Consider the following 27,222-nt stretch of genomic DNA (forward strand, 5'->3'; position numbering starts at 1 on the left):
TTAAAGGTGTTTTGATAGAATAAATCACAGTTTAGTGTTAAGTATCATTTTATAGCATAACATGATGTATTTAAGTTCCTTTGTCCAATTATATGTTGTTAATTTGAAATTCCAAATTGTTCGAATATTCGAAACTCAGACAAATTAATAGATAGAATAGAGGATTAACCACCTAGTTATAATTATAATATGAGTGAGGCTATGGTACTATGCATATCACGGGTTGTTACCGTGCTACGGCTCTATATTAGAGTTTTCAAATCCTAACGGTCGATCCGAACCGTTCATCTTGTTCTCCATATTAATATGTGTTCGGAGACCAAATTTTACATTTTTTGAAAATATTTTACTATTTTTTTAGATATTTAGAAAATCACTTGATCTGAAAATTCTGGACCATCCAAAAACAGTGATTTTTAATAAATCTAAAAAAATAGTAAAAAAATTTCAAAAAATGTAAAATTTGGTCTCCGAACACATATTAATATGGAGAACAAGATGAACGGTTCGGATCGACCGTTAGGATTTGAAAACTCGAATATAGAGCCGTAGCACGGTAGCAAATCGTAATATGCATAGTACCATAGACTCACTCATTATAATATTCTTTTTAAGTTTTGGGACTGATTTATAAAGTTTAAAAAATTTAAGGTAAAAATTATAAAAATGCCAATTTTAAATAAAAAAAAAAAGAGAAGAAGAAAATAAAAATAAAATAGCCAATGTGGCTTACTAGCCACGGCTCATGATGGATGATTCACCCTTCTACTTTTTCTTGATCTTATCTTTCAAAATAATAATAATAATCATAATAATAATAATAATAATAATAAATAAATAAACTTTTGACCAAATGGCCAAAGCCCCGCGGCTCATGTTGGGTGATCACCTCACCTTAAATTCCCCTCATTTGGGGTCTACTCTCTCCTGTAAAAAGAAAGGGAAATATATATATATATATATAGATGTTGGCTAAGATCAAAGTGGTAGTTCTTGAGCTTTGGTGTTACCAATTCGTTTTTCAATTTTTAAAGTTCAAAACGTCGATCCGAACCGTTCAAGTTGTTCTCCATATTAAATTGTGCTTGGAGAACAAATTTTACATTTTTCTTAATTTTTTTACTATTTATTAAGCCACTTTGAAAACAGCTGATCCAACGGTGGCTTCTGATTTTACTGTTTTGTTAAGCCACCGTTGGATTAGCGATTTTCAAAGTGGCTTAATAAATAGTAAAAAAATTCAGAAAAATGTAAAATTTGGTCTCCAAGCACAATTTAATATGGAGAACAACTTGAACGGTTCGGATCGACGTTTTGAACTTTAAAAATTAAAAAACGAATTGGTAGCACCAAAGCTCAGGAACTACCACTTTGATCTTAGCCAACCTCTATATATATAGAGAGAGAGAGAGAGAGAGAGAGAGAGTTAGGCTGGGTGCTATGGATAGCATAGTGGCCTCTATGCTACGGCTCAATATTCGAGTTTTCAAAGTCCAAACGGTCGATCCGAACCGTTCATCTTATTCTCCATATTAATATCTGCTTGGAGACCAAATTTTATAATTTTCTGAATTTTTTTACTATTTATTAAGCCACTTTGAAAATCGCTAATCCAACGGTTTTACTGTTTTGTGCAGCCACCGTTGGATCAACAATTTTGTAAAATACTTAATAAATAGTAAAAAAATTCAGAAAAATGTAAAATTTGGTCTCCAAGCAGATATTAATATGGAGAATAAGATGAACGGTTCGGATCGACCGTTTGGATTTTGAAAACTCAAATATTGAGCCGTAGCATAGAGGCCACTATGCTATCCATAGCACCCCAGCCTAACTCTATATATATATATATATATATATATATATATATATAAGAGTTAAATCTCTCTCTCCATTATTGGTCAATGGTCATGCTCTTGAGATATGAATCACTAGCCATGGTAGCACTCTAAGCTCTATACGGTTCTTGTCTTATTGGGTAATTTTCTAAATTTATCTTGATTGTGCTTTTTCTATCAAGATTAGGGTTCTAATTATAACCTTTGAGAAATGGAGCACACAAGTGCTATCTTGCTGTAAATTTAGTTCCACAAGGGATTGAAAGTCTTATTCCTTTTTATTATCTTCTTTATTAATTGAGCTTAAACCTCAGCTTGGTACCGATGCCCTTTTTGGTACTGATTTCCCTTTTGGTACTGATTTCTCTCCAACCAAAGAGTTGAGACTGATCAATTAATGACTTGGCATCTCTCGACATTGGTATCATTCAGTACCAATGTTTATTCTCGGTTTTGATATAGTTCACTATTTAGTGGGCTAAATGGTAAAGTTTCCTAAATTGGTAAATTAATCATGTTAAAGAGACTAAAGTGAATAATGAAAAATATGAAGTTTATGATCAGCTATAGAATGGAATGCATGAAATTAAGGAGCATTCGGCTCTTATATTTAAGAAATTCGAAATGTGGTTTTGTCTTGAGTTTGCTCTAAAAGAAAATAAGATAGATTTAGACTAGATATATGTGGATTTGAACTTTGATATTCAGACAGCTTAACTTGAACTTGAATTTATTATACATAGTTAAATTATTGGACTGAAATGAATATAAGTTAAAGAGATCAAGGAAATAATAGAATAAATAATAAATGAATTAACATAGGTATTGTTATAAATTATACAAGATGAGGAGATAAATATATATGTGTTTTGTTATACATATATTGGTAAATTTAATTGATTTCAGAGAGTAAAATTTAATAGAATATATATAATTATGATATAGGCATACTTACAGAAGAAATTGACAAGGTGAATATTCAGGAAGAACAGATTTCTATAGATTTCACCTATTGCCCTACAATATCAAGTGCGAGGTTATTGGATTAGTCTGAGATTCATAACTAGGAATTAAATCGTAACTCGCTGTGCATTTTGAATATTTGATTGACTGCATTGATTGAACTGTTGCATCATATGCATAGCCCAATACAACTGAAACTGAATTACAGGTAAGTCTGTTGACTGTCATGTTGATATTGTTTATCGATTGGTTGATTTTTATTGCAAATGATTGATTGAGACCACAGTGATTGAATTGAATAAATATTGAATACCGAAATCCTTGAACCTCCATATAGTGGAGAAAAAGGATTATTATACGTAAAGTCTAGCTAGCTACTAGACTTTACTCCAGGACCCTTATGCGCATATGGTGAATGGCCCCAACTGAATCCAGTACCGGTTGGATAGGGGATATTGAATAAAGGTGAATTGTGACTGTAAGACTAATGAACTGTGGTAACTGTCTTATCATTGATTTTCTTTCCGATAATGACAGTATTGTGATATTGATTTCGTATTGTTTCCGTTAATCAGGTGTCAGGATATTTAGAATGGTATAAGCCCTGGCACGACAGATACATGTATGATATCTTTCAGTGCTACCAGACTAGATATTGTAAAGTTAAGAAATCATACGTTACCAGACTTAATGGTTATAAAGATTAGGTTCCAAATATTACCTGACTTTATGGTTTAAAATATTTTGACCCAAACTATTTATTTTGATAAGATTCTTAGAGTTCTGATTTAATTATGAAATATTTGTTATTCAATTGGATACTGTTATTGAGCATTTGCATTCGTCATTATGAAATAAACTTGTTGTTTCTCGTGCGGTGATTTCATTCTGAATATGGATTTTCTTCGAATCCAATAATCTGATTGGCAATCAGCACTGAGAAATAATTTATTATTTCTCACTCGTTTCCCCTTGTGGGTTACAGGTTTATTATACGAAGATAAAGAGCGCTTCTGGATAATTGACAGCAAGGCCACCTAAAGGTATGGGATTTGGATTTATTATATCTGACAGGGTGCAGAGAATATATCTCTCTAGCATCATCCACTATAAAGTGTCAGATAATTATAGTAAATAAATTGGGATGTGACAAAAATAATAGATGCTATTGGCAATGCATACAAAGATCCATGTCTTATGTTACGTATATTGTTATGGTAAATAGACGCGGTAATAATCGTCGCACCTCCGGATCGGGGGTGTGACAGTCGTCATCCTGAGGAGCGGGCGGCGAGGCCTGGTGTGAGCCCTAACCTCCCAGCTGCGAGCCTAAACCTCCGGCCTGTGAGGTTATAAGAAAGTAGTTTACATAATTAGGATTTAGGGTTTACGGTTCACAATTAAAACATACTTATCGAATTTCATACCTGAGAAGCTCTGAACCGAGTCTCCACCCGAGCCTCGATCCGAGCCTCCATCTCATGAAGTACTCGAGAAGATATCCTGTCGATATCTTCTTCTGTGAGACGCTGAGCTGGCGGCATAGAGGAATATGACTGTGAAGAATGCGACTGAGAACCGCTAGACCCACTGGAGCAAAACATGCCTCTCGTTTTGCCTGGAACATTAAAAGTAAGACAAATAGTACGAAATGACAAAACTAAAATAAATTTAAAATTTAAAACAATGTTTATTTTACCTAGAGCACCGAGACTGTAGTTGTCGCCATGAACATTCTGATCATCAATGCCCGTAGAGTACCAGATGTCACCGTCGTATGCGGGCCATGTGCCTCTATCCGCTCCATACTTCTCTGTCATAGCTTTCTCATATTTTAGCTGTAAATTTTGTAAAATATAACAATAATGTTATGTACACCAGGAACCAATTGGTGTAATCTAAAGGATTCGAAAGTATTATTACCTGTGCGTTTTTAGCCTTAACATTAATGTATTCTCCCGTTTTCTTTCTCGTATGGGTAGGCTGGAACAACTCATCCGACCATCTGGGTCCGCGCCCTTGTGTTTGCTCCTGTTAAGAAAGATCATTTCATTTAAAAAAAGATTATTAAGGTTAGTTCGATTAGATTCAATTGGAATGAAAATAAATTAATTTAATGACAAATAACTTACGAAGCGCTGTTTGTGAACAAGCATGTTCACAGAGCCCATCGTGGCCCCAGAACCATCGGCATTGGCCCTATTTTCTGCATTCTGCTTGCTCCGACTGGTAAAATCGTCGCTGCACCAATGATCGACGAGTCCGAGCCAGTACGCTGGCATGATCCATTCGCAGTATGGGCGAGGAGCAGCCCCACGCTCCTTCCACTCAACCATTGAATCTCCATATTGTTTGGTTGTTGCCCCCTTGCACTTATTCAGCATATCCTTCAGCCGTGCATTAGCTATCTTTCTAAATGTAGACCATGCCTCATGCTCCTCTACATCAGGTGCAAACTGATAGTGCTTCTGTTATTTAATGCTAAACTGTTTCATCTTTCTCCCAAAAGAACATTAAAAAATCAGCTGTCAAAGTCCTTTTCTCTTTCTAACTAATCATTAGCATCTCTAGATGAATGGAACAGACAAAGAACAACAATTAGGCAATTTAGTCAATAATTGAACACAATTAGGCAATTTAGTCAATCTCAGACAAAGAACAACAATGGATGAACTCAACAAATTGACAATCTATTTCCTGATCCGAGTCATCACAATCAGCTTTGATTTGCATGCTCTATAATTAAACTATGTTACAATAAACACACAAGTATACTCCAAGTAGATTTGGATATACAAATGACAACAAAAATTGCATACTCTATAATTAAAAATTTTGAATTAGTTTGTATATATAATTTTAATTCGGTCTACATTTAATATATGTTTTATCTATAATTTAGTCTACCAAAATCCTATGGCATATTCATAAAATTTAATCTACTGAAAAAAAAAATGCCAATAAGATAAACGCATAATGCTCAGACTTTGTTCTGCTACACAAAATTCAATTCTGTCATTTTTCAACCATGCAGATAATTCCCAGTAACCAATCATTCTATAGGTCTTGATTAAAAAGCATGAGAAGAGTAATAGATGTACATTTCAATTACAATTCAACCTAAACTAACGAATAATCATAAAATCAGCCAATGGCTATTTTACCACAAATCAAACTAAACTAACGAATAGAGAAAATTAATTATACCCGTATCAAGATAATCGAGCCTTCGATCCGACTGGCCGCCTCTGATCAGAGCCTTCGATCCGACCGGCCGCCTCTGCTAGTCTTTCTAGCCGAATTGAAAAAAAAAGGTGAATTGAATAGAAAATCGCAGAAAATTTGAATAAAAAACGAATTGAGCAGAGATTAGAACAAGAGTTTGAGATTCTAACTTGAACAGCGAGATTTGAGCAGAAAATCGCTAGGGTTCTGTCAACGGCGGAGAAGAAGGGTACTACGAGCGAATAGGGTTTTTTTCGCTAAAAACCACTTTCTGCGACCGACGACTTTACCGGTCGCAGATATGGTCGCTGAAAGTCGTAGTCGCAGTTGATTTTCATTTTTATTTTTATTTTTTGGGTAAAATCAACTATCTGCAACCGGCGTCAGCCCCAATCGCTGATACTGGTCGCAGTAAAACCGTTTTGTTGTAGTGATTCTTCACCTCCACTCTCTTTCTCTACTCTCCATCCAAACATAGTGTACCCATATAAACTTTTAAGATAGGCCAACATCTTCATTAAAATATCTTATATTTCCATCAGTGTTATAAATAGCTTTTTTAGACCCTAAAAACTATGGTGCTATGGGCGATATGTAGCAAGCTATTGGCGACATAGCTAGCTACTTAGTACAATCACTTTTTTTTTTAACCGTCCCGCTATACCGCTATAATCGCTATTTAAACCATTATTTTCCATAATAACTTTACATTTTTCTCTTCCCAAAAATCTTTTACTTACCATCTTAATATTTCAAAATTCTGACATTATCATCGTTTTTTTTTAATTCATAACATACTACCCATGCATATTGGAGCTGTGGAGGACCATGGGGTCATGCACATCTTAGAGCTGCGCATCACCTAGGTCAGACGTAGCTCTGAGGTACGCACGACCTCTTGGTCCTGCACAGCTTTAGCATGTGCATGACCTCATTCTATATAAATATTTCTGATTTTTTTATTTATATTCAAAAAAATATATAAATTTAAAAAACTAATCAAACCGCTCGTCTTTTTCCAAAACTACCCAAACTGGAAAAAAAAATTCCGGAAATTTTTTTTTCCGGAAATTGGATCCTAAATCCGGAATAATTTTTTCCGGATTTAGGATTTTTTTTTTTTTTAGAAAATTTGTTTTTCCGAAAAAAAAATTTATAGGAATTTTTTTTTCATTTTTCAGTTTTTATTTATAATTTATTTATTTTTTGTATTGAAGTATTACAAATATTTAATATATTTTAAAAAAAATAGATGGAATACTATATAATTTGATTTATTCGAAAGACTGCTACAAATAATCCGAATCAACATTTTTCATGCCAGATTTTTTATGACCGTAAGAAAAATTAATATAATATAATATATGTATATGTATATGTATAGGTATATATAATATAATATATGTATATGTATATATAATATAATATATGTATATATATGTATATATAATATAATATATATCTTAAAATGTGCTTGCATATCAAATTTTAAATTTTTTTGAATTTTTTTACTATTTATTAAGTATTTAACAAAATCGCTATCTATATTCAGACCATTAAATTTTTGTACCCATCTTAATAAATAGTAAAAAAAATTTAGAAAAATGTAAAATTTGATCTGCAAGCACATTTTAAAATATCCATCATGTTGAACGGTCATGGATCGACTATTTGGACTTTGAAAACTTTGAAAATACCGATCATTGAATGCCTACCGTTGAACGAAAACTTAAACTGAATTTTTAAGGCACTAAACGAGGGTTCCAATACCTCATCATACCTCATATTTTATATCTTCATTTTCATATATATTATATTATATTATATATACATATACATATATTATATTATATATACATATACATATATTATATTATATATACATATACATATACATATACATATATTATATTATATTATTTTTTTTTTACGGCCGTAAAAAATTCGGCATGAAAAATGTTGATCCGGATTATTTGTAGCAGTCTTTCGAATAAATCAAATTATATAGTATTTCATCTATTTTTTAATAAATATATTAAATATTTGTAATACTTCAATACAAAAAAATAAATAAATTATAAATAAAAACTGAAAAAAAAATTAAAAAAAAAGAAAAAGAAATCCTAAATCCGGAAAAAATTATTCCGGATTTAGGATCCAATTTCCGGAAATTGGTATTGAAACCGGAAAAAAAATTTCCAGTTTGGGTAGTTTTGGAAAATAACAAACGGTTTAGTTAGTTTTTTAAATTTATATTTTTTTTGGATAAAAATAAAAAAATTAGTAAATATTTCCATGCAAATGGGATATTTACTGTAGAAGAGGGATGGAAGGCTTATGTGCACCTCAGAACTACGTAGGGTCAGGAGTTTCATGCACCTCAGAGATGTGCATGACATAGCTTATGCGCAAACTAGAGGTGCGTAGATGGTAGGATTTTAATTTTCCAAAAATTGATGATAAGAACAGAATTTTCAAATATTAAGATGGTAATTAAAAACTTTCAATTTTTCTTCCAACTCCTTTAATTCATTTAACCTTTTATTTGGTTATTTTAAAGATTAAATTGACAAATATCCAAGCTCCTATTACGACCAGAAATGCTAAACGAAACATCTTTTCATATAGTGGGAACTATGCTAAAAATTGATTTTGTCTTCTTTATAAGAGACATTACGAACCAAACCCGATCCAATTAGTTTCTTTGGAAGTACTTGCATAGTTGCATATAATATATGATGTAGATGTTTGAGCTCTTTGGCGGGAGAGAAATAGGAGACTATTTTTGGGAAAAAGAAAGGCGATACATCGGCTAATCACCGATATAGCATTAGAGATAGAGAACTGGCGATTATACGGTTAGAGTTTAACCAGGGATCTCGACAAGAGGTCGAGATATTTATGATAATACTTCCTTGTATAGGTGTGGGGGTATAATATGTATATTTAGGAACTCTAAATGAACTTCTTTTATCAATATATATGTTGTCGGTAATTATAAACTTCTTTTATCAATATATCTGTTGTCGGCAATTGCTGACAACCATCAAATATATATATATATATATATATATATATATATATATATATATATATATAGAGAGAGAGAGAGAGAGAGAGAGAGAGGGGTTGGCTAAGATCAAGGTGGTTGTTCCTGAGCTTTGGTGCTACCAATTCGTTTTTCAATTTTCAAAGTTCAAAACATTGATCCGAACCGTTCAAGTTGTTATCCATATTAAATTGTGCTTGGAGACCAAATTTTACATTTTTCTGAATTTTTTTACTATTTATTAAACCACTTTGAAAATCGCTGATCCAACGGTGGCTTAACAAAACAGTAAAATCAGAAGCCACCGTTGGATCAGCTGTTTTCAAAGTGGCTTAATAAATAGTAAAAAAATTCAAAAAAATGTAAAATTTGGTCTCCAAGCACAATTTAAAATGGAGAACAACTTGAACGGTTCAGATCGACGTTTTGAACTTTAAAAATTAAAAAACGAATTGGTAACACCAAAACTCAGGAACTACCACTTTGATCTTAGCCAACCTCTATATATATATGAGTTAGGCTGGGGTGCTATGGATAGCATAGTGGCCTCTATGCTACGGCTCAATATTCGAGTTTTCAAAATCCAAACGGTCGATCCGAACCGTTCATCTTATTCTCCATATTAATATCTGCTTGGAAACCAAATTTTACATTTTTCTGAATTTTTTTACTATTTATTAAGTATTTTACAAAATTATTGATCCAACGGTGGCTGCACAAAACAGTAAAACCGTTGGATTAGCGATTTTCAAAGTGGCTTAATAAATAGTAAAAAAATTCAGAAAATTATAAAATTTGGTCTCCAAGCAGATATTAATATGGAGAATAAGATGAACGGTTCGGATCGACCGTTTAGATTTTGAAAACTCGAATATTGAGCCATAGCATAGAGGCCACTATGCTATCCATAGCACCCCAGCCTAACTCTATATATATATATATATATATATATAGAGTAAGGCTACGCTACTTCGCGAATTAATTGGGATGTTTTAATTCGTGCTCATATCTCTAGTTTTGAAGTCCAAATAGACGATCCAAACCGTTAGATGTTAAATCTATATTAAAATGTGCTTGGAGACCAAATTTTACATTTTTTGGAATTTTGTTACTATTTATTAAGATGGTTTGAAAATCTCTGTTTTTATTAAAATTCTGAACCATTAAAAAACAGCGATTTTCAAACCATCTTAATAAATAGTAAAAAAATTTCAAAAAATGTAAAATTTGGTCTCCAAGCACATTCTAATATAGATTAAATATCTAACGGTTTGGATCTGTTATTTGGACTTCAAAACTAGAGATATGAGCGCGAATTAAAACATCCCCATTAATTTGCGAAATATATATATATATATATATATAGAGAGAGAGAGAGAGAGAGAGAGATAGGCTAATGTGCTTCCATAAGCACTTGGCCCGAAGTGCTGCCACCCCATTTTCGATTTTCCAAAATCCAAATAGTCGATCCGAACCGTTCATCTTGTTCTCCATATTAATATCTGCTTGGAGACCAAATTTTACATTTTTTGGAATTTTTTTGCTATTTATTAAGCCACTTTGAAAATCGCTGATCCAACGGTGAACCCCTGATTTTACTGTTTGGCAAGCCACCGTTGGATCAGCGATTTTCAAAGTGGCTTAATAAATAGCAAAAAAATTCCAAAAAATGTAAAATTTGGTCTTCAAGCAGATATTAATATGGAGAACAAGATGAACGGTTCGGATCGACTGTTTGGATTTTGGAAAATCGAAAATGGGGTGGCAGCACTTCGGGCCAAGTGCTTATGGAAGCACATTAGCCTATCTATCTATATATATATATATGATGCAGCAGAATGCACAAAACTCGTACAAGCAAAAAGTCGGCAAATAAATCCGATTAAAAATCATGAAAAAAGTTAATTATATATATAGAACCCTCACATCAAACATGAAATTGGTGGGGGCACTTTTAATATTTAAACCTCGACTAATGATAAAATTCTGGTAGTTTGCCTACCAATTATGGTGCCAAGCCAATCTTCTAAATTTTTAAGATTGTTCTGACGAGCTAATATCAATTGGCCGTGCAACGTGTTTTGTTCGAGTACCTATTTGGCTATTTCATCATACTCCAGGTCTCAGTACGTATTGGGAGTTTGGGACGTACCAATTGAACTGAGAGCATACAAGTTGCTACTGTTACGTTACGGAACTTTAACAATTAAATTCCGAATGATTTGAAAGCAAGAATCGAAAATCGTGCTAACAAAATGAAAGTTTAAACCTTAAATAATACTTCTCTAAATAAGTAAGTCAAGTGTAAATCGAAACCATGTCGAAAATTCGAGATTCTGACACTTTGTAGGCTCAGTGCGTCCGCACTAATGGTGAGTGTGGATGGCTGATCCGCACTGACCCCTGTTTTATTTAAATAGTTTTCTGAATTTCTTTTAGTGCGGATGGGTTGACCCGCACTGCGGGTGGGTGCGTCCGCACTCTTGAAATTTTATGTGTCGATCTGAATTTTCTGAAAAATCTGTCAAGTACTGAGTGCGGATGGGTTGACCCGCACTGAGTCTCAATGCGGACGCATTAGGCTCGGACTTTTTCTGAAATTTTGTTGAAAATTTACTAAGTGCCGAGTGCGGGTGAAGTGACCCGCACTGCGGATGAATGCGTCTGCACTCGGGAATTTTCTGTGTTAATTTGCATTTTTTCGAAAATCGACTAAGTGCCAAGTGCGGGTGAAGTGACCCGCACTGCGAATGAGTGCGTCCGCACTCGGGGTGTTTTTAACCCTAAAACTCAAATCACTCCTCTCTCTTCCCACAGCCCATTTCCCCATTTTTCTTGTGTATTCAGCCAAAGAGAGAGAGAGCGCTCCAACTCACTCAGAATCGCGCTAAAGCTCGGGAAATCGTAGGTGGAGCCGAGAAAGTGGGCGTAGATCTCTCCTAGCCCTCCTATTCGGTATTCCTTTCTCTTTCCGTTTCTCTCGAAACCTCGAATTTTCTCAATTTCTCGGGTTTTCATTTTAAACCCGAGATTTGTGTTCGAATTGCTTGTAGACTAACTCATTGAGCTTCTTTGATTGTTTATTTGCCGATTCTTTCCTGATTTCATCTCGATTTTGGATATCGATTTCTAGGGTTTTGTGCCAAAGTCGAAATTGGGCATAATCGTGAATTGATTAGTTAATCCAACCGATTAGACTTATAATCGGTAGGGTTACCTCTTGATCTTGAATTTCTCGAACAATTAACGTCTAATTTGCGGTTTTGACCAAATTAGTGTTTAACCAATCGGTAAATTGAATTGTTACGAGAACCAATGTTAAACCAACTATATGTGCAATATAGGCGTAGGCTCAGTTGAGCAAGACCTTGCGGGACATTTTGAGACGTCTGATCCATAAGTACGCGATACGCTCGTCGTAATCAGGTGCGGGATTCTTGGACTTGTTTGATATTTCATTTTCAGAAATTAAATTGTTATTCGTTTGTCATGTTGAATGTCTGATTGTTGCATCATTGAATTACATAAATCATTTGCATAGCCCAATCAAATTAAACTTGAATTATTGTGACTGAAATGATTTGCATGCTTGTATGGTTGTCATTTGTGTTGATCTATTATGATCTGATTTTGATTGAAAGTCACCACGAACTATGTATGTGAGCGGATTTACGAAGTTGAGCTGTATAGCTGACTTGGATCCAACGAATTGTGTGTGTGAGCGGATTTACGAAGTTGAGCTGTATAGCTGACTTGGATCCGACGAATTTGCAAGGTTGAGCTGTATAGCTGACATTGAGCCCTGGATCCTTCTAGCGCTTTAGGTGAACGGCCCTCAGTTTTCCCAGTACCGGTTGGGACGAGGGGTGAGTGATTGTATTGATGTGTGATTTGGAGTTGTGGGTGACATGTGTAACATCTGTGGCTCGGTGGCATTCTCCTACGTGTTAATGCATTTGGATGGTCAGTTGAATGTTACGAACATTGGAATGATTCCAAAGAGGATTTTCTTTATATGACTTGAACCAGACCTTAGTAAACGGTTAAGCCAAGCGATTACAGATGGGTGTCAGATAAAGGGTCCAGCTCGGTGGAACGTCTGTAGGTGTCAGTAACCCTACAGACGAGGGTTTGATAAAGGGTCCAGCTCAAAAGAACATCTGTAGTTGTTACAAGCCCTAATGAGTCGAGTTAAGCCAAATATGTGTTGTGTTTGAACTTCATCTTGGAAATTCCGTTAATTGTGATTCATCTGGTTGAATTGTTGTCGAGCATATGCATTCTTTTAATTATGAATATATACATGTTTGAATTGCTGTTGTATGGATTTCATTTCTGAATATGGAGCTTGATTACAAGTCCAATAATTTAACTGTGGCAAATTTCGCACTGAGAATTTATTCTCACCCCCACCCTTCGGGTTATTTTACAGGTACTGGTGCGACTGATTCCAGAGAGGCACGCGAGTAGTAGGCCTTAGTAGTCTACCATCATATGACCCTAGATGTGTTTTGTTGTATAGTTTTAGGGTAGGCCTCAAGGTTGGTATCCGGATGAGATACTTTTGGATGTATTATATTCTGACCAGACTGTGTACTCTGATTTATATTTAGAAACTTGTTTTATATTATTATTATCTGATTGAATTGTTAATTGCCTTGTAAGCATACACAGTGTTGTATACTTACGGCGGGGTACTGTTGCAACCCGTGACCACGGGTGTGACAGCTACCAGGTGGTTTTCATGTTTTCTCCTTGGTTTTGATTCTTCCTCTCTTTTAAATTATTGAGATTCAGAGACATAAATTAGCAAATTCTCATTTCCACAAGACTATTTTCAACTACTCATGTTTACTGGTACCACTGTACAAGAATTGTGGTATATTGATGCATGTGTGCCATTGAAGGATAAGTTGTCAGTGGAATTACTTAGAGGTGTGGTTCTATGATCTTTATGGTTAAAACGTAATAAAAGGATATTTCAGGGTGGTATAGGTAAAAGCGTACAAGCTAGGTGCACAAACAATTGCTTTAGTCACTTTTTGGTGTAAAAATAAAATTAATAATTCCTATTTCAAACTCTCATTAATACTGCCTTGTGATACCAAGGAATTGATAGAGACAGGTAGTACCTGAGGTGGATTTGGTAAGAGGCTAATGTGTGGAACAGGGAGAAGGGAAGCTCCTGAAGATGTCATGGCAATACTAGACTTCTAGTTAAAACTACAATTAGGATAGCTATTTCTGTTATTTTGTTGCAAAAGTACTTGTAGCTCTTTTGTGTTGTTTGTTCTTTTTATTGCATGTAAGGCAGGGTGCTGATTACGTTTCATGTATGATGATAACTGTGTATGGTACCAGAGAGGTAGTACCAGTAAACTTTGTATACTTTGTGGTTTCTTTAATAAGAAATCGGTGGGCTAGATCCCACTTTAATAAAAAATAAAAAAAACTACTCATGTATACTAATCATATTAAAAACAGATCAGATAGTGGTTAGACCATATCCGTATGTGTTTTTTATTTGCTGGTATATAGAAACAGATTGGACACTAGACATATATGGATACGAAAGATATTAAACAGATACAATAAAATTATATACATAATTTGGATGTTCAGTTTTAATACCATGTTGATATCCAGATCTGTTTAACTTTAAGCTGTATCCACATCCTTATAAGTATCCACAAATGTTTGAATACTGGAATTAGTATTTGGAAATATCCGAATATAGATGACTAATAACATTTTCACCCCTATTAAATTACCAGAATCTTTGTCCAAGAAAGAAGCAATTTAAAATTTACTTTTATTTATATTTCTATTCAAGTTTGTCAGCAGTAATCATTTGCTGGTAGGATTTCTGGACTCGAGAAGAAATCTGATTTGCTAAACTATCCCGAGCCCAATGAAAAACATAACAACAGACTTTTACAGGGACTTCTTATAATAATTAAGATAAAATTTTAAATAGATGATGTTGATAATTTAATTTATAATAACTTACAGCCTGCTCCAAGAAGAGGACGGAAGGATCTGGTCTGAAAAGGTGACTGTTGCTGCCCAAAAAAATTTCACCTTGCTCAACAAAGTAAATTTTGAAGAGTATTTGCACCATACAAACTCTATAGCCTTTATACCCCCAGTTAGTGGGGCAACTCCCTTTCCTCCAATTCCCCTCTGCCAGGTTAATATTTTTCCTTTCCTGCCTTTCATCCCTTTCACACATGTTTATATAACACAGCCTTACCCTCCAATTAGCTTGCAGTAGTAAATTAGGATTTCACCGCATTCGAGCTTCATCTTCATATAATGTTTTCTAAAAAAATTCAAGTTAACTCTTCAGTTAGAAAAAATAATATATTGTGAAATTTCAACACAGGTGAGAGGACATTAATGATTCCCTTTATGCTATGTCAAACTATTCTACTGTGAATTATTCCCCAACCAACTGAAGTTTGTTAAACCTTAATTGCATAATTGATCCATGATAAAAGCATTGATTTAAGCAAGCTTGATTACAGTTTGCTCTAACTTTTGAAGTAAGAATGAAATCAAGGACCAAGGAAAAACAAAAATAATACATATTAATAGTAAAGAAGTCACAAAGGGGTCCACTGTCAAAAAAAAATACTCATACATTGTTTGCAATACAATTAGCTTCTAAAAGAAGCACAAATATGTCACTGAATAAATAAAACACAAAACAACTAAATTTTCAGTTCGATCAATTACAGTTTTGTAAGAACATCAACCATGAAATTACACGGCAGATACAAAACCTCATGAGGCAGCTTCTTAGGCATTGTCAATCCAACTCTCTCCCACTCAAAGCACTGAATCATGGTCCCAAAAATGCCAATCACACCATTCGCATGCCCAAATTCTTGGCCAGACAAATCCTTCGACCCATCCCAAATGGTATAAGAAACTATCCTTCTTCCTTCCCTGCCCAAAATCTCTCCGGTCTGAACTCATTCGGTTTGTCCCAGATACTCTCGTCTCTATGAATAGTGAATGCTGTATAAATTCACCAAAAGCATTGTACCACAAGGTATATGGCAGTCTGATACAATATAGTCTGATGATGACATGAGGGATACTAATAGTGGGGCCGGGGGATATAGCCGAAGCGTCTACTTTGGAAATCCATTATGGTACGTACTGTTCCCCGTTATGAATCCCTCTACCAATATGTGTTCTGGTAACCCTTGTTGAAACAGCACTGCTTACACCTATTGGTCACATAACCTGACGTAGCTAATTATTTAGGATTTTTTTTTTCTTTTAATAGGCCACATAACCTTACTTGAAAAGACAATTGCTCGGATGTGTGCGCTCCACTTCGGATGGATCTTCAAATCTCAGGAGAGGCTGGGACTGTTTGCAAATACAACATCATTCAGAGAGAAGCACTCAGCCACTGAAGCTGAGGATACAGCAAGTACGGTCAGTGTGGCCCGAAGTTCAATAGGAGAACTGGGCAACGTAGCTCCAGTCCTCCAGAGAGCGTGGAGAGGGAACTGGGCCATGGAGCCCATAGGTCATGGGGGCCCTTTATTCTATAGTTTAGGCCTCAATCAAACATGACCTATGAGCTGAAATTGTCGGGACATGCAATTTAGCAATTAGCATTCTCATGCATTTGATGCAATCACCCATCCTGCCATGCAATTGATAACTGACATACCCATATAAATATAATTTCCAGTTATTTTAATTTTAAAATTACAAACTAAATTGTATGAACCCTGGAGCGGCTGTAATTTGTGTGTGTGCATGTGTGCGTGCATGCGTGAATATATGCATATGAATTCAAATTGAATCATCAAATTAAATAATTAGATTATAAACATGCATATTATGAAACGACTCATGATATGAATTTTTATTTTTAAAATTTAAACAATTGATTTAAATCATTAAACATGAATAATTTCATCTGAAAAAAAATACTCATAGAACAAATTTTGTATTTTTTAGATTCTATTACTATTAATTTAGATAGAAAATAACTACTCCTGAATGAATCCAAAAAATTAGATCAAGTAACTTTTTACTTATCTAAAAAAATAGTAAAAATATTCTTAAAATATTAAATTTAGTTTTCAAATACATTTTCATATAGAAATTATGTTTAACCATTTGAATTAACTGTTTAAAATTTAAAAATAAAATATGAATCATAGTACAAATTAATCCGTACTACTCTCATAACCTCGCTCTTAAAAATATACATTAACAACCCTACCTACCTACGAACCAAACGAAGTATGAATAAAATATCATCTCTCCATCATCACTACACTATTGAACAAATATAAAATTACTATATTTAGAGACAAACTTTTATTTTTATTTTTTTTTCTTTTTCTTTCTTCTTCGTCATCGGACATCGGCATGAATTTCATAATTATAACCTCCCGCGAAGATAAAAGTTGAGAAAGGGATCTACTCAAGGAAGACAAATTCAACGGTAAGTTCTCGTGCCTCTCTTTTCTTCTTTAATTACGAAACAAATTTGATTATTGCTTCCGATTTTTGTTTAAGTTGGAATCTACATTGAGCGTTTAAATGAAACCCAAATACTTGCGAAATGCTAAAATTTATTCCATAGGTTTCAACTGAATTTATGCTAATTAGAAAAATATTCATTCTTGTTTTTACGAGTCTTTTTTCAAGTAAATTGCTCGTCGTTTAAACAATTGACCCAAACTCTGTAAGAAAATTCCAATTAAAAATAAATAAAAATAAAGCTGGAAGAAAGTAAATTTAGAAAAGAAGGGAAAAGAATCTGAACTTTTGTTTAATGCAATTTTCGATTGAGATGGCCCCAAAAGATATTAAAACGACTTTTTTTTTCCAGGACTCAATGTTTCAAATATTAATTAATTTTATGTGGGTCTCAATAAAATATTTTTAAGTGTTACAACACACTAACTTACGAACTTATTCTAAAACATTATTACTGAGTTAATAACTTTACCAACAACTTTTTGGCGCTTCAAATAATTAATATTTTTTGTAGGGTTATTCAAACATATTGAATTATGAAGAGGAGAGGAGCACTGAATCTAAAGATACTAAATAATTTCTGTAAATTAAACAAAATTAAAGTTTTGTTTTTGGTATTTTATAATTTTTATAAGTGCTTATAGGTTTTAACATTTCTTATAAAATAAAATTACACTCAATTTTAATTTTCTAATTCCGTTATTAACAGATAGGTTTAACTTCATCATGTTTGGATGGAGAGTAGAGGAAGAAATGAGAGGTAAAGAATAGAAGGGAATGGAATGGAATAGAAAGAAAGATTAACATATTTAACCTCTTCGTGTTTTGATGATTAATGAGAGAAAATAAATTTAATTTTCATTTCCGTCTTATTTCTTGTTTGGTTGATTAAAATTTAGGAGGTTAATGAAAAATTCGGTGACTGTTGTAGATTTGAGGAAAAAATCTTGTATGAGAATTATATATGTAAGATGTAATGTTTGACATTTGTGTTATTTTTTCTAAAAATATTTGTAACAAAATTTCTTTCTATCCGCTACACTCCAATTTGAGGAGGAAATCGATTCTATTAATTATAATGTTACAAGATTCAACCTTTCACCTCCGACATAATTTTATCAACCAAACATGATTCAACAAAATTTTTTTGTTCATTTCCATTCCCTTCCTTCCTATACTCTCCATCCAAACAAGGTTTAGGGTTTAGTAACAGAGACAACGGAAAAATCTAGGTTCCACCTATATGGGCTGAAAAAGTCAAGTGATTGTAATATATAGTTCGATAGTTATTATATTTTGTTTGGAAGAAAAAGGTTGGACTTTGTGAATTTTGGATTTATATAATTATATGTCAACATCTTCTATACAAGGCCTTGTAATTATATAATATACGAAAATTGTATCAGTTGAATGCCTTCTCTTTTGTCTGTAACTTATCAACCATTTTTTACATTCAACATCCATGCAAAAAAAGTATAAACCTTGTACAAAAACATTGCCGCTTTTCATATACAAATGTCTCTATTTTTAATACTTTTAGCATGCCATCATTTTTAAAACTTTAGTCTACTTATAATTTAACTTTGACTGTCAAAATTAAAATGTTGGATATAATCTATATAATTTTCTTTATTAACATAAATGATTATAACATTTTGATTTTGTATTATTTGGTATAAAGAGTTTGCAAAAATATACTAATATGAATAATTTTTAATCATTCATTTGTAAACTTAAATATAATAGTTTTTATGTGTATTTAGAAAAAAATAGTATATATTATATCTAATTCTTTTTATTTTGACATATAAATTTCAATTTTTTTATCATAAGAATTAAAAATTGTAAATTGTAATCATGATGAAAATAGTAATAATACAGACATTTAAACGTCCCTATTACATATTTCTTTTTTCCCTTTACCTCCATATAAACTATAAAGACTAATGGCAAAGTAATGAACCTACTCATAATATATTAGACTTCTGATAAAGACTAATCAGTAAGCTCAAATCCAAAAAAGAAAGAAAAAAACAATGCAAATTAATTCCAATAGAAGCTGAGGGTATTGACTTGAGATTTACTAAAAGGGAGGGGTAGATCTGTTGTTATTAGCATCCGAGGTTGGTTGGCATGTTGTAAGTTTTCTACAACATCGTTTTCTTTATTGCCAGAATATAAAAGGATAACTTTTCCTTGTTGTTTCCCAAATACGCATCTGAATTTTAAATCTTTTTTTCTACATAATAGCAGTCAACATGTCAACAATGGAGGCCGTGTGAAGTGTCTCAGTTGACCAGTCGACCGACACGCACTCCCTCTCCTGTTACTCTATCGCTCTCTGTCACCGCCTCTCTGGGCCTCTTTGTGGATGTGTGTGTGAAGCAACTCAACTGTATTCTCTTCTTCAGATCTCGCGCCATCTCTCCTCTCTTGGATTCAATCCGATGATGAACGGCGATAGCGGTGGTGGTGGCGGTGGTGGAGGGAGCGTCTCGATCCGAGTACCGTACCGACACATCAACGATGCTGAGGTGGAGCTTGTCGGTCTAAGCGGAGATCCGGATCTGAATTCAAAACCGAATGGGGAATCTGAAGATGCGAAACCTAGAATTAGCACAACGAGGTTGGTTCTTAGTTGTACGGTCGCCGCCGGTGTACAGTTTGGATGGGCGTTACAACTCTCACTCTTGACTCCATATATTCAGGTGAGTTTCTCTTCTCTCTTGTATAAACCTACTTCCACAAGCACAGGGATGAATGCAGTTCAATTTTGCATCAATTTGAAGGACAATTCAGGCAATTTTTTTACCAGTAAGATTATAATCGGCCTAATTTCGTCTTATTACGAGTAAATTACAATATAAGCACCGATAAATAATAAAAGGTGATCAATTACTGATCAATCTCGGTTTTGTTGGCACTGTACATGTCACAGTTGCAACTAAAAATGCATCTCCTGTAATTTCTTAATTAATGATTTGTTAATTACCAGTGAAAAATTTCATAGGTTTTAGTGGAAGAGGTCTTTATAAGGCAAGTTGGTATTAAGAAGTTTGTGGGACAACTATCATTCTCTTATGGGCAATTATTAATTTATTAATAGAAAAGGAGAGGATTCTCAACCTGGCTATTCTATGTCTTTTCAGTCTGCTACTTCCAAATTTATTAGCTTAAACTTTCTTATGAAAAGTTCTATTATAGAGCGGTTGAGTTAAACATTCTATCTCTTTCAGTATTTGAGGTGCCAATTTTACTAAATTGGTGTTCTTATCGATGCAGACACTTGGTATACAACATGCTTTCTCTTCATTTATTTGGCTTTGTGGTCCTATTACTGGCTTTGTGGTAAGTATTCTTTTTCTTACTTTATATGGTAGCATTGGACTATACTATTCTTCTGTTCTTTTCAATACTTATGAGAAGGGGATGTTTTGTTCTTTCCTTTATAAGAGGTCACATTAATTTGACAAACTCATACAATTTTCAATCTTTCTCAGGTCCAGCCATGTGTTGGCATTTGGAGCGACAAATGCTTATCAAAGTATGGAAGGAGGAGACCATTTATTCTAGTTGGATGCCTTATGATTTGTTTAGCTGTGAGTAATTGTGTGGCATCTCTTTTATCAAGAGAAGAATATGAAATGATTTGTTTAATTTATTACTGGTGGAAATATTAAAGTTGATGTTTACCTTAACAAGAAACTAACCTAAAATAATGACTTTGGCTAATATAACATCAGTGTCATTTTAGCCTATATAACACCAACTCTAAAACCTATCAAATCAACTTCGAATGACTAATCCAAACCGTTCAAACCAATTTACATTATGAGTGATGCGTTTACATACAATTTTTTTATATTTTCGAGTTATTATAGTATCAAATCAAGCGGCAAAAATATTGAAAAATTAATGTATTAAAATTAATTTAAAAACTCACACATTTGAACGCTTGACTTAATACTAAATAAATTCGAAAAGTTATAAATTTTGCATGTAAACACACAACTAATGAAGTAGATCAGTTTGAACGGTTTGGATTCACCGTTTGAAGTTGATTTGATAGGTTTTAGAGTTGGTGTTATATAGGTTGAAATGACACTGATGCTATACTAGCCAAACTCTAAAATAATACAAGTAAACAAATAACTTGGAATATAAGACCTGAATGCATGTTATTGCATTATCTCATATCAGTTAGATTGTATGCCAACACCTCTACTAATACACGATTGATATTACCTTATGCCTACCAAATTAAATAGTTTAGTTCTTCAGGTGTATGCATTCTACAATGTTCTATGGTTTCTGTGCATTTTCATAAAGCAATCTTTAGAATAATTAAAATCCAAAAGAAAAGGATAAAAGGCTTAAAGAAAAGAATATTTATTTTGCTTTGATTATATGTACTAATTTGTATAATGCAGGTAACTCTTGTTGGTTTTTCTGCAGATATTGGGTATCTCTTAGGTGATACTTCTGAGCATTGTAGGTAATTTTATTTGATCAATATTCTCAGATTATAATTTAGTGCATGGTATTTTCCATGAAACATGCAACCATCCCTTGTGACCTAATTATCATGTTTGTATGTACAGTGTATATAAAGGTACAAGGTATAGAGCAGCTGCTATTTTTATTGTTGGGTTTTGGATGTTAGATCTCGCCAACAATACAGTCCAAGTAAGTATTTTTTAAGTTCACCCTAATCTTTCATCACATGAAAGATCTTGTAATATGTTACACTTAGAATTTGTTGCAATTTTTATTTTTATTACTTTGCATCAAATGTAGGGTCCAGCACGTGCGCTCCTGGCTGATCTTTCAGGTGAAATATCTATTGTCTTCAAACTGTTCTAAGATGTGAAGCCAAGCTTTTATCTTGGAGAAATTATTTTTTTTCCCACAAAATTTTGTTAACAGTGGCACTAATGTTGTCACAGGTCCTGACCAGTGCAACTCAGCCAATGCTATATTTTGCTCCTGGATGGCTGTTGGGAATATTTTGGGCTTCTCAGCTGGTGCAAGCAGTAAATGGCATAGGTACAGTCTCACTAAAATTACTTGCTTCTCATTTTATTGATTTTGTTGTCAGATTTTCATTGAATTAATCAGTAATCGGACAGCTAGTGCTCTACTCCTTGATCTGTTATTATCTAATTGTACAATCATGTGCTCTTATTATCTAATTTTTACTTCATATAGGTGGTTTCCTTTTCTGACAACAAGAGCATGTTGTGAAGCTTGTGGAAATTTGAAGGCGGCTTTCTTAGTTGCTGTGGTAAGTTTAATGTGCTCGCATTAATGTGTTGTATTCTCGATTTTTTCAGAATTTGAAAGTCTCCTTCTTTTTGTACAGGTTTTCCTCCTATTCTGTATGCTGGTAACTTTGTATTTTGCTAATGAACTCCCATTGCAAGCCCCCGATTGCACAAAGAGGTCAACATCGGATTCCTCCCCTCTGCTTCATAACTCTAAACAAGGAGTCTATGAATTGTACGGTGCGGATGATGAGACATCTGCTAACAGCCATGATTCAGAAAATGATGCTGCGGCAAGACACGCTAACATTGATCAAAATTCAAACTTGAACAATGACAAGGATGAGACATTTAATGATGGCCCAGGAGCAGTTTTGGTCAACATTTTGACAAGCTTGAGGCATTTGCCTCAAGGGATGCATTCAGTTCTTCTAGTCATGGCTCTTACTTGGGTATGTGGATTGGAAATTTTAAATTTTAAATTTTAACTTTGTAATGATTCATGCAAATGGTAAAACTTGGTTTTGGTGCGCAGCTATCATGGTTTCCATTTTTTCTTTTCGACACGGACTGGATGGGGCGAGAAGTCTACCATGGGGACCCAAATGGAGATGCAGATCAAAAGATAAATTATGACAATGGTGTGAGAGAAGGTGCATTTGGCTTGCTCTTGAACTCGGTCAGAACCTGTTCTCAGCTAGTATAGTCTATATTGTTACGTACCTTATATTATTAACTAACTGCAAAACCATTTTCACGGTGGATGTCTTACCATTCTTTTGTGTTCTGTAAAGAATTAAGTTTGTGAGTGCGGCTATGGTACTATGCATAGCACATATTGGTCCGTACTATGGATCGATATCTCCATTTTCAATGTCCAAACAGTCTATCTTAACGTTCAACACCATCTCGATATGAAAATGTATTTGTAGATCAAATTTTACATTTTTTACAATTTTTTTACTATTTTTTTTGGATAGGTAGAAAATTACTTGATCTAAAAATTCTAGACCATTAAAAAATAGTGACTTCTACTATTTTCATATGAAGATCACGTTGAACAGTTTAGATCGACTATTTGAACTTTGAAAACGAAGATATTGATCCATAGTACGGACCAATCCACGCTATGGATAGTACCATAGACTCACTTTAAGTTTATAATAACAAGGATAAAATAAGACAACATAATCTCATTTTTCACATCATGTATTAACAAAGGATTAATATACTATTTTTCATGTCTGTAGGTTGTACTTGGTATTGGGTCTTTCTTAATTGACCCGATGTGCCGTGCAATTGGGACAAGACTAGTATGGGCAATAAGCAACTTTGCAGTTTTTGTGTGTATGGCTGCTACAACAGTGCTTAGTCTTTTATCTTTGAAGTACGCCTCCTCTACTGGAATTCAGCATGTCATTAGAGAGAACAAGTCGATTCGAAATGCCGCCTTGGTCGTATTCTCCCTTCTTGGCCTTCCTCTCTCCGTAAGTCTCAACACCTTGAAAAGATTGATATGTTATCTTTAATGAGTGAGGCTATGGTATTATGCAGAGTGCATAATGGTCTGTAGTATGGATCAATATCTCTATTTTCAGAGTCCAAACAATCAATCTGAACCGTTCAACATGATATCCATATAAAAATGTATTTGTAGATCAAATTTTACATTTTTTAGAATTTTTTTACCATTTTTTTAGATATGTAGAAATTCACTTGATCCAAAAATTCTAGACCATTCATAAGTAGTGACTTTCTACATATCTAAAAAAAAAAAAGTAAAAAAATTCTAAAAACGCATTTACTCTGCTAGTATACTTCATATGGAGATCATGTTGAATGGTTGAGATCGACTATTTGAACTTTCAAAATGAAGATACTGATTGGACCAATCCGCGCTATGCATAGTACCAAAGCCTCACTCTTCCTGATATTGTGTAATTATTTATCAGGCTAATGATAAAGTGCAAATATATATATTTTCATTGCTCAAGTTTTTGCTTATTTTCTTGTTATACAGATCACCTATAGTGTCCCATTCTCTATCACTGCTGAGATGACAGCTGGACAAGGGGGCGGGCAAGGTGCACTCTCTTGATAGTTGTTATCTTGTTACTCTCTCTCTCTCCTTGTCTTTTCCTGATTTTGAGTATTCCACATATGCAGGCTTAGCAACCGGAGTTTTAAACCTGGCTATAGTTCTTCCTCAGGTGAGGTCCTGTCGGAGTTTACTCTTTCTTTATTTTATGTTAAATGCATATAATCACTACTAACTGCCACGTCTGCTTACATGTTAATTTCTTGATTCGTTAATTCTTGTAGATGATTGTTTCCATTGGTGCGGGTCCATGGGATGCACTTTTTGGTGGAGGAAATATCCCGGCATTTGCATTGGCTGCAATATTTGCCTTAATTGCCGGCATATTAGCAATTCGAAAGTTGCCTAAGCATTCCAACTCATATAGCTCTGGTGGTTTCCATGGATTCGGTTGAATGAGTATTATATAACTACAAGCTATTCCATTGTCCGTTCACATTCATTTATATGTTCTTTTTGTTAGATTAAAACATTTATAATTTGCAGGTATATAGTTCTTTCTTTTTTTTTCTTTTTTTTTGTAATATAATTATTTTTTTAAAGGGAGGATGTTTCAGAAAGTTACGATTTTTTTTTCATAATTTTAATTCGATTTTGAGCTTTTACAGTGAATGGCGCTTCATTTATGTCAATGGTTTTGTGCTTGTTTGTCATAATTTTTTATAGAAAGCCGTAACTCGTAAGTCTAAAAGGAGATGAGTTGGTGGAAATGTTAAGCAATTTTTTTATAGAAGGCCGTCTAATTTCAATCAATTTTCTAAATTTTTTGTACAACCCGTAACAATTGTTAGTCACGATAAATAAACAATTTTAGGGGGGGATTGACAATCGCCGTTTGAATTTTGGGTCCGTCCATATCATACAAGTAAAAAAAAAGCCCATGCTGAATATATAATTAATGTAAAGATTGTGGGCATAGAGATTAGAGGGAGGTCACCGTAGTAACCGACTTTTAAATCTTGGGCATAAACGGCATTTATTCCCCACATTTGTTTCTGTCCTGCTCTAGAGTCTAGGCTCTCCCACGTTTCCTAATAAGACTGTTAATGTTAATAGATAAAGAACAAACCTATAATTTTATATTCAGATTAATATAAATTGTGTTGATTTTAGTGTAATTTTAAAATTATTTCATCAAATTATTAATTTTCCAAGCTGCTATTTTAGTGACCAATATGCTCTAATAGACTCTATCATGTCCTCTAATGAAAGAACCCTCCACTCTGACTCTCTGAGGCAAGTAAATATGTGATCAATCATTGACCCATAATTCAGAGAATTCTGAAGGATTCACTACGAAGTAAAAGTGACACGCTGAAATGGTCGAAGAAGCGGATTCGGTCATGGAGTAAGATGACGAATAAAGTATTATAGTGATCAACATCTTGATTGGAGCGCGGCAGTAAGTAGATTCGGTTGCCGTCGGAGAGCGGCGGCAGTAAAAAAAGTGGATCTATTCGTGAAGCGAAATGAGGATTAGAACACTAGATTATATTTTATGAGAATAAAAAAGAAATTACAGTCATTTCATCCATTCTAAATACGTTCTTGTCAATTTCAACCAAAATGGACTAAGCAAGAGTTCAACCACCAGGTGACCAATACCTACTCGTTCACCAGAAAATTTCATATAAACGTGTTTTCCAGTTTTCCTCATAGAATACGAATTACCTATTGAGGGACAAAGAATGAGAGAGCAAAACTGACATCGATGACTAGTTCTAACGATGGGTTGCAATCCATGTTCTAAAAAAAAGGGAAGGGAATATGAGAATATGTTATAATGTAATTAGATCTAATGGAAAATTACTTGAAGGATTCATTTTTTAAAATATAATATAATATAATATAAAGTTTTCAAATAACTAGAACGATATATAATTATTTAAAGTATATTATAATTTTGCGGAATGAGGTGGAGACGATGTAACTTGAGAGATCTCATTATGACACGATTGTTTATTTTGTAATATATGGCTGTATGTAAAATGGACGAAAAATATGGTAAAAGATATCATCAACATCATGATAATATCTCCCTGAACCGTCCAATATATAGTTTGGATAAAATTGTCCCTTTTGGGCTTACTGGTTCCTAATTTTGCTCTACCAAAAATTGACAACTCTGTTTGCTAACATGAAATTACAGTGGTATCACACAGGATATGTTTTAGATCTGAAGCTGGATAACTTTTTTCTTGGAACATTGCACCATTTACAGACATTTTTTTTCTCTCTCCTTTTTTGGTTTTTTTTTTTTCTGGATAC

The 27,222-nt window shown here is 33.7% G+C and overlaps 2 protein-coding genes across 5 annotated transcripts; one reads left to right on the forward strand and one right to left on the reverse strand.

Moving 5' to 3' along the window:
* Positions 1 to 4,086: 4,086 nt before the first annotated feature.
* Positions 4,087 to 5,140, reverse strand: LOC144567278 (uncharacterized). The gene is made up of 5 exons (XM_078317381.1): positions 4,934 to 5,140; positions 4,725 to 4,832; positions 4,501 to 4,639; positions 4,229 to 4,419; positions 4,087 to 4,122 (listed from the first exon to the last, which is right to left on the reverse strand). The coding sequence occupies exons 1-5, from the start codon at positions 5,135 to 5,137 to the stop codon at positions 4,111 to 4,113; spliced, it is 654 nt and encodes a 217-aa protein (XP_078173507.1). The 5' UTR covers positions 5,138 to 5,140; the 3' UTR covers positions 4,087 to 4,110.
* Positions 5,141 to 19,802: 14,662 nt separating this feature from the next.
* SUT2 (sucrose transporter 2) lies at positions 19,803 to 25,514 on the forward strand. Of its 4 annotated transcripts, none has more exons than XM_078295365.1 (14): positions 19,803 to 20,300; positions 20,875 to 20,940; positions 21,093 to 21,191; positions 22,023 to 22,087; positions 22,194 to 22,278; positions 22,390 to 22,423; positions 22,539 to 22,638; positions 22,801 to 22,876; positions 22,955 to 23,308; positions 23,392 to 23,535; positions 24,107 to 24,343; positions 24,877 to 24,940; positions 25,023 to 25,066; positions 25,179 to 25,514. In XM_078295365.1, exons 1-14 carry the CDS (start codon positions 20,040 to 20,042, stop codon positions 25,347 to 25,349), a joined length of 1,800 nt encoding a protein of 599 aa, XP_078151491.1. In that variant the 5' UTR covers positions 19,803 to 20,039; the 3' UTR covers positions 25,350 to 25,514. The 4 variants fall into 4 exon arrangements, with proteins under 4 accessions (XP_078151491.1, XP_078151506.1, XP_078151498.1 ...); XM_078295380.1 differs by having other exon boundaries at positions 19,811 to 20,300; positions 22,048 to 22,087; XM_078295372.1 differs by lacking the exon at positions 20,875 to 20,940 and having other exon boundaries at positions 19,898 to 20,300.
* Positions 25,515 to 27,222: the final 1,708 nt, after the last annotated feature.

This window comes from Carex rostrata, chromosome 2 (genome assembly GCF_964058835.1).
Source record: "Carex rostrata chromosome 2, lpCarRost1.2, whole genome shotgun sequence".
Lineage (NCBI taxonomy): Eukaryota > Viridiplantae > Streptophyta > Magnoliopsida > Poales > Cyperaceae > Carex > Carex rostrata.

Excerpts from the sequence above, each read along its gene's own strand:
- LOC144567278 (XM_078317381.1), bottom strand. The coding sequence starts at position 5,137 with ATGGTTGAGTGGAAGGAGCGTGGGGCTGCTCCTCGCCCATACTGCGAA. Across the intron at positions 4,640-4,724 it reads TTAAGGCTAAAAACGCACAG|CTAAAATATGAGAAAGCTAT; the intron begins GTAATAATACTT and ends CAAAATTTACAG. Across the intron at positions 4,420-4,500 it reads CTACAGTCTCGGTGCTCTAG|GCAAAACGAGAGGCATGTTT; the intron begins GTAAAATAAACA and ends TTAATGTTCCAG.
- SUT2 (XM_078295365.1), top strand. The coding sequence starts at position 20,040 with ATGATGAACGGCGATAGCGGTGGTGGTGGCGGTGGTGGAGGGAGCGTC. Across the intron at positions 21,192-22,022 it reads GCCTTATGATTTGTTTAGCT|GTAACTCTTGTTGGTTTTTC; the intron begins GTGAGTAATTGT and ends TGTATAATGCAG. Across the intron at positions 24,941-25,022 it reads TGGACAAGGGGGCGGGCAAG|GCTTAGCAACCGGAGTTTTA; the intron begins GTGCACTCTCTT and ends CCACATATGCAG.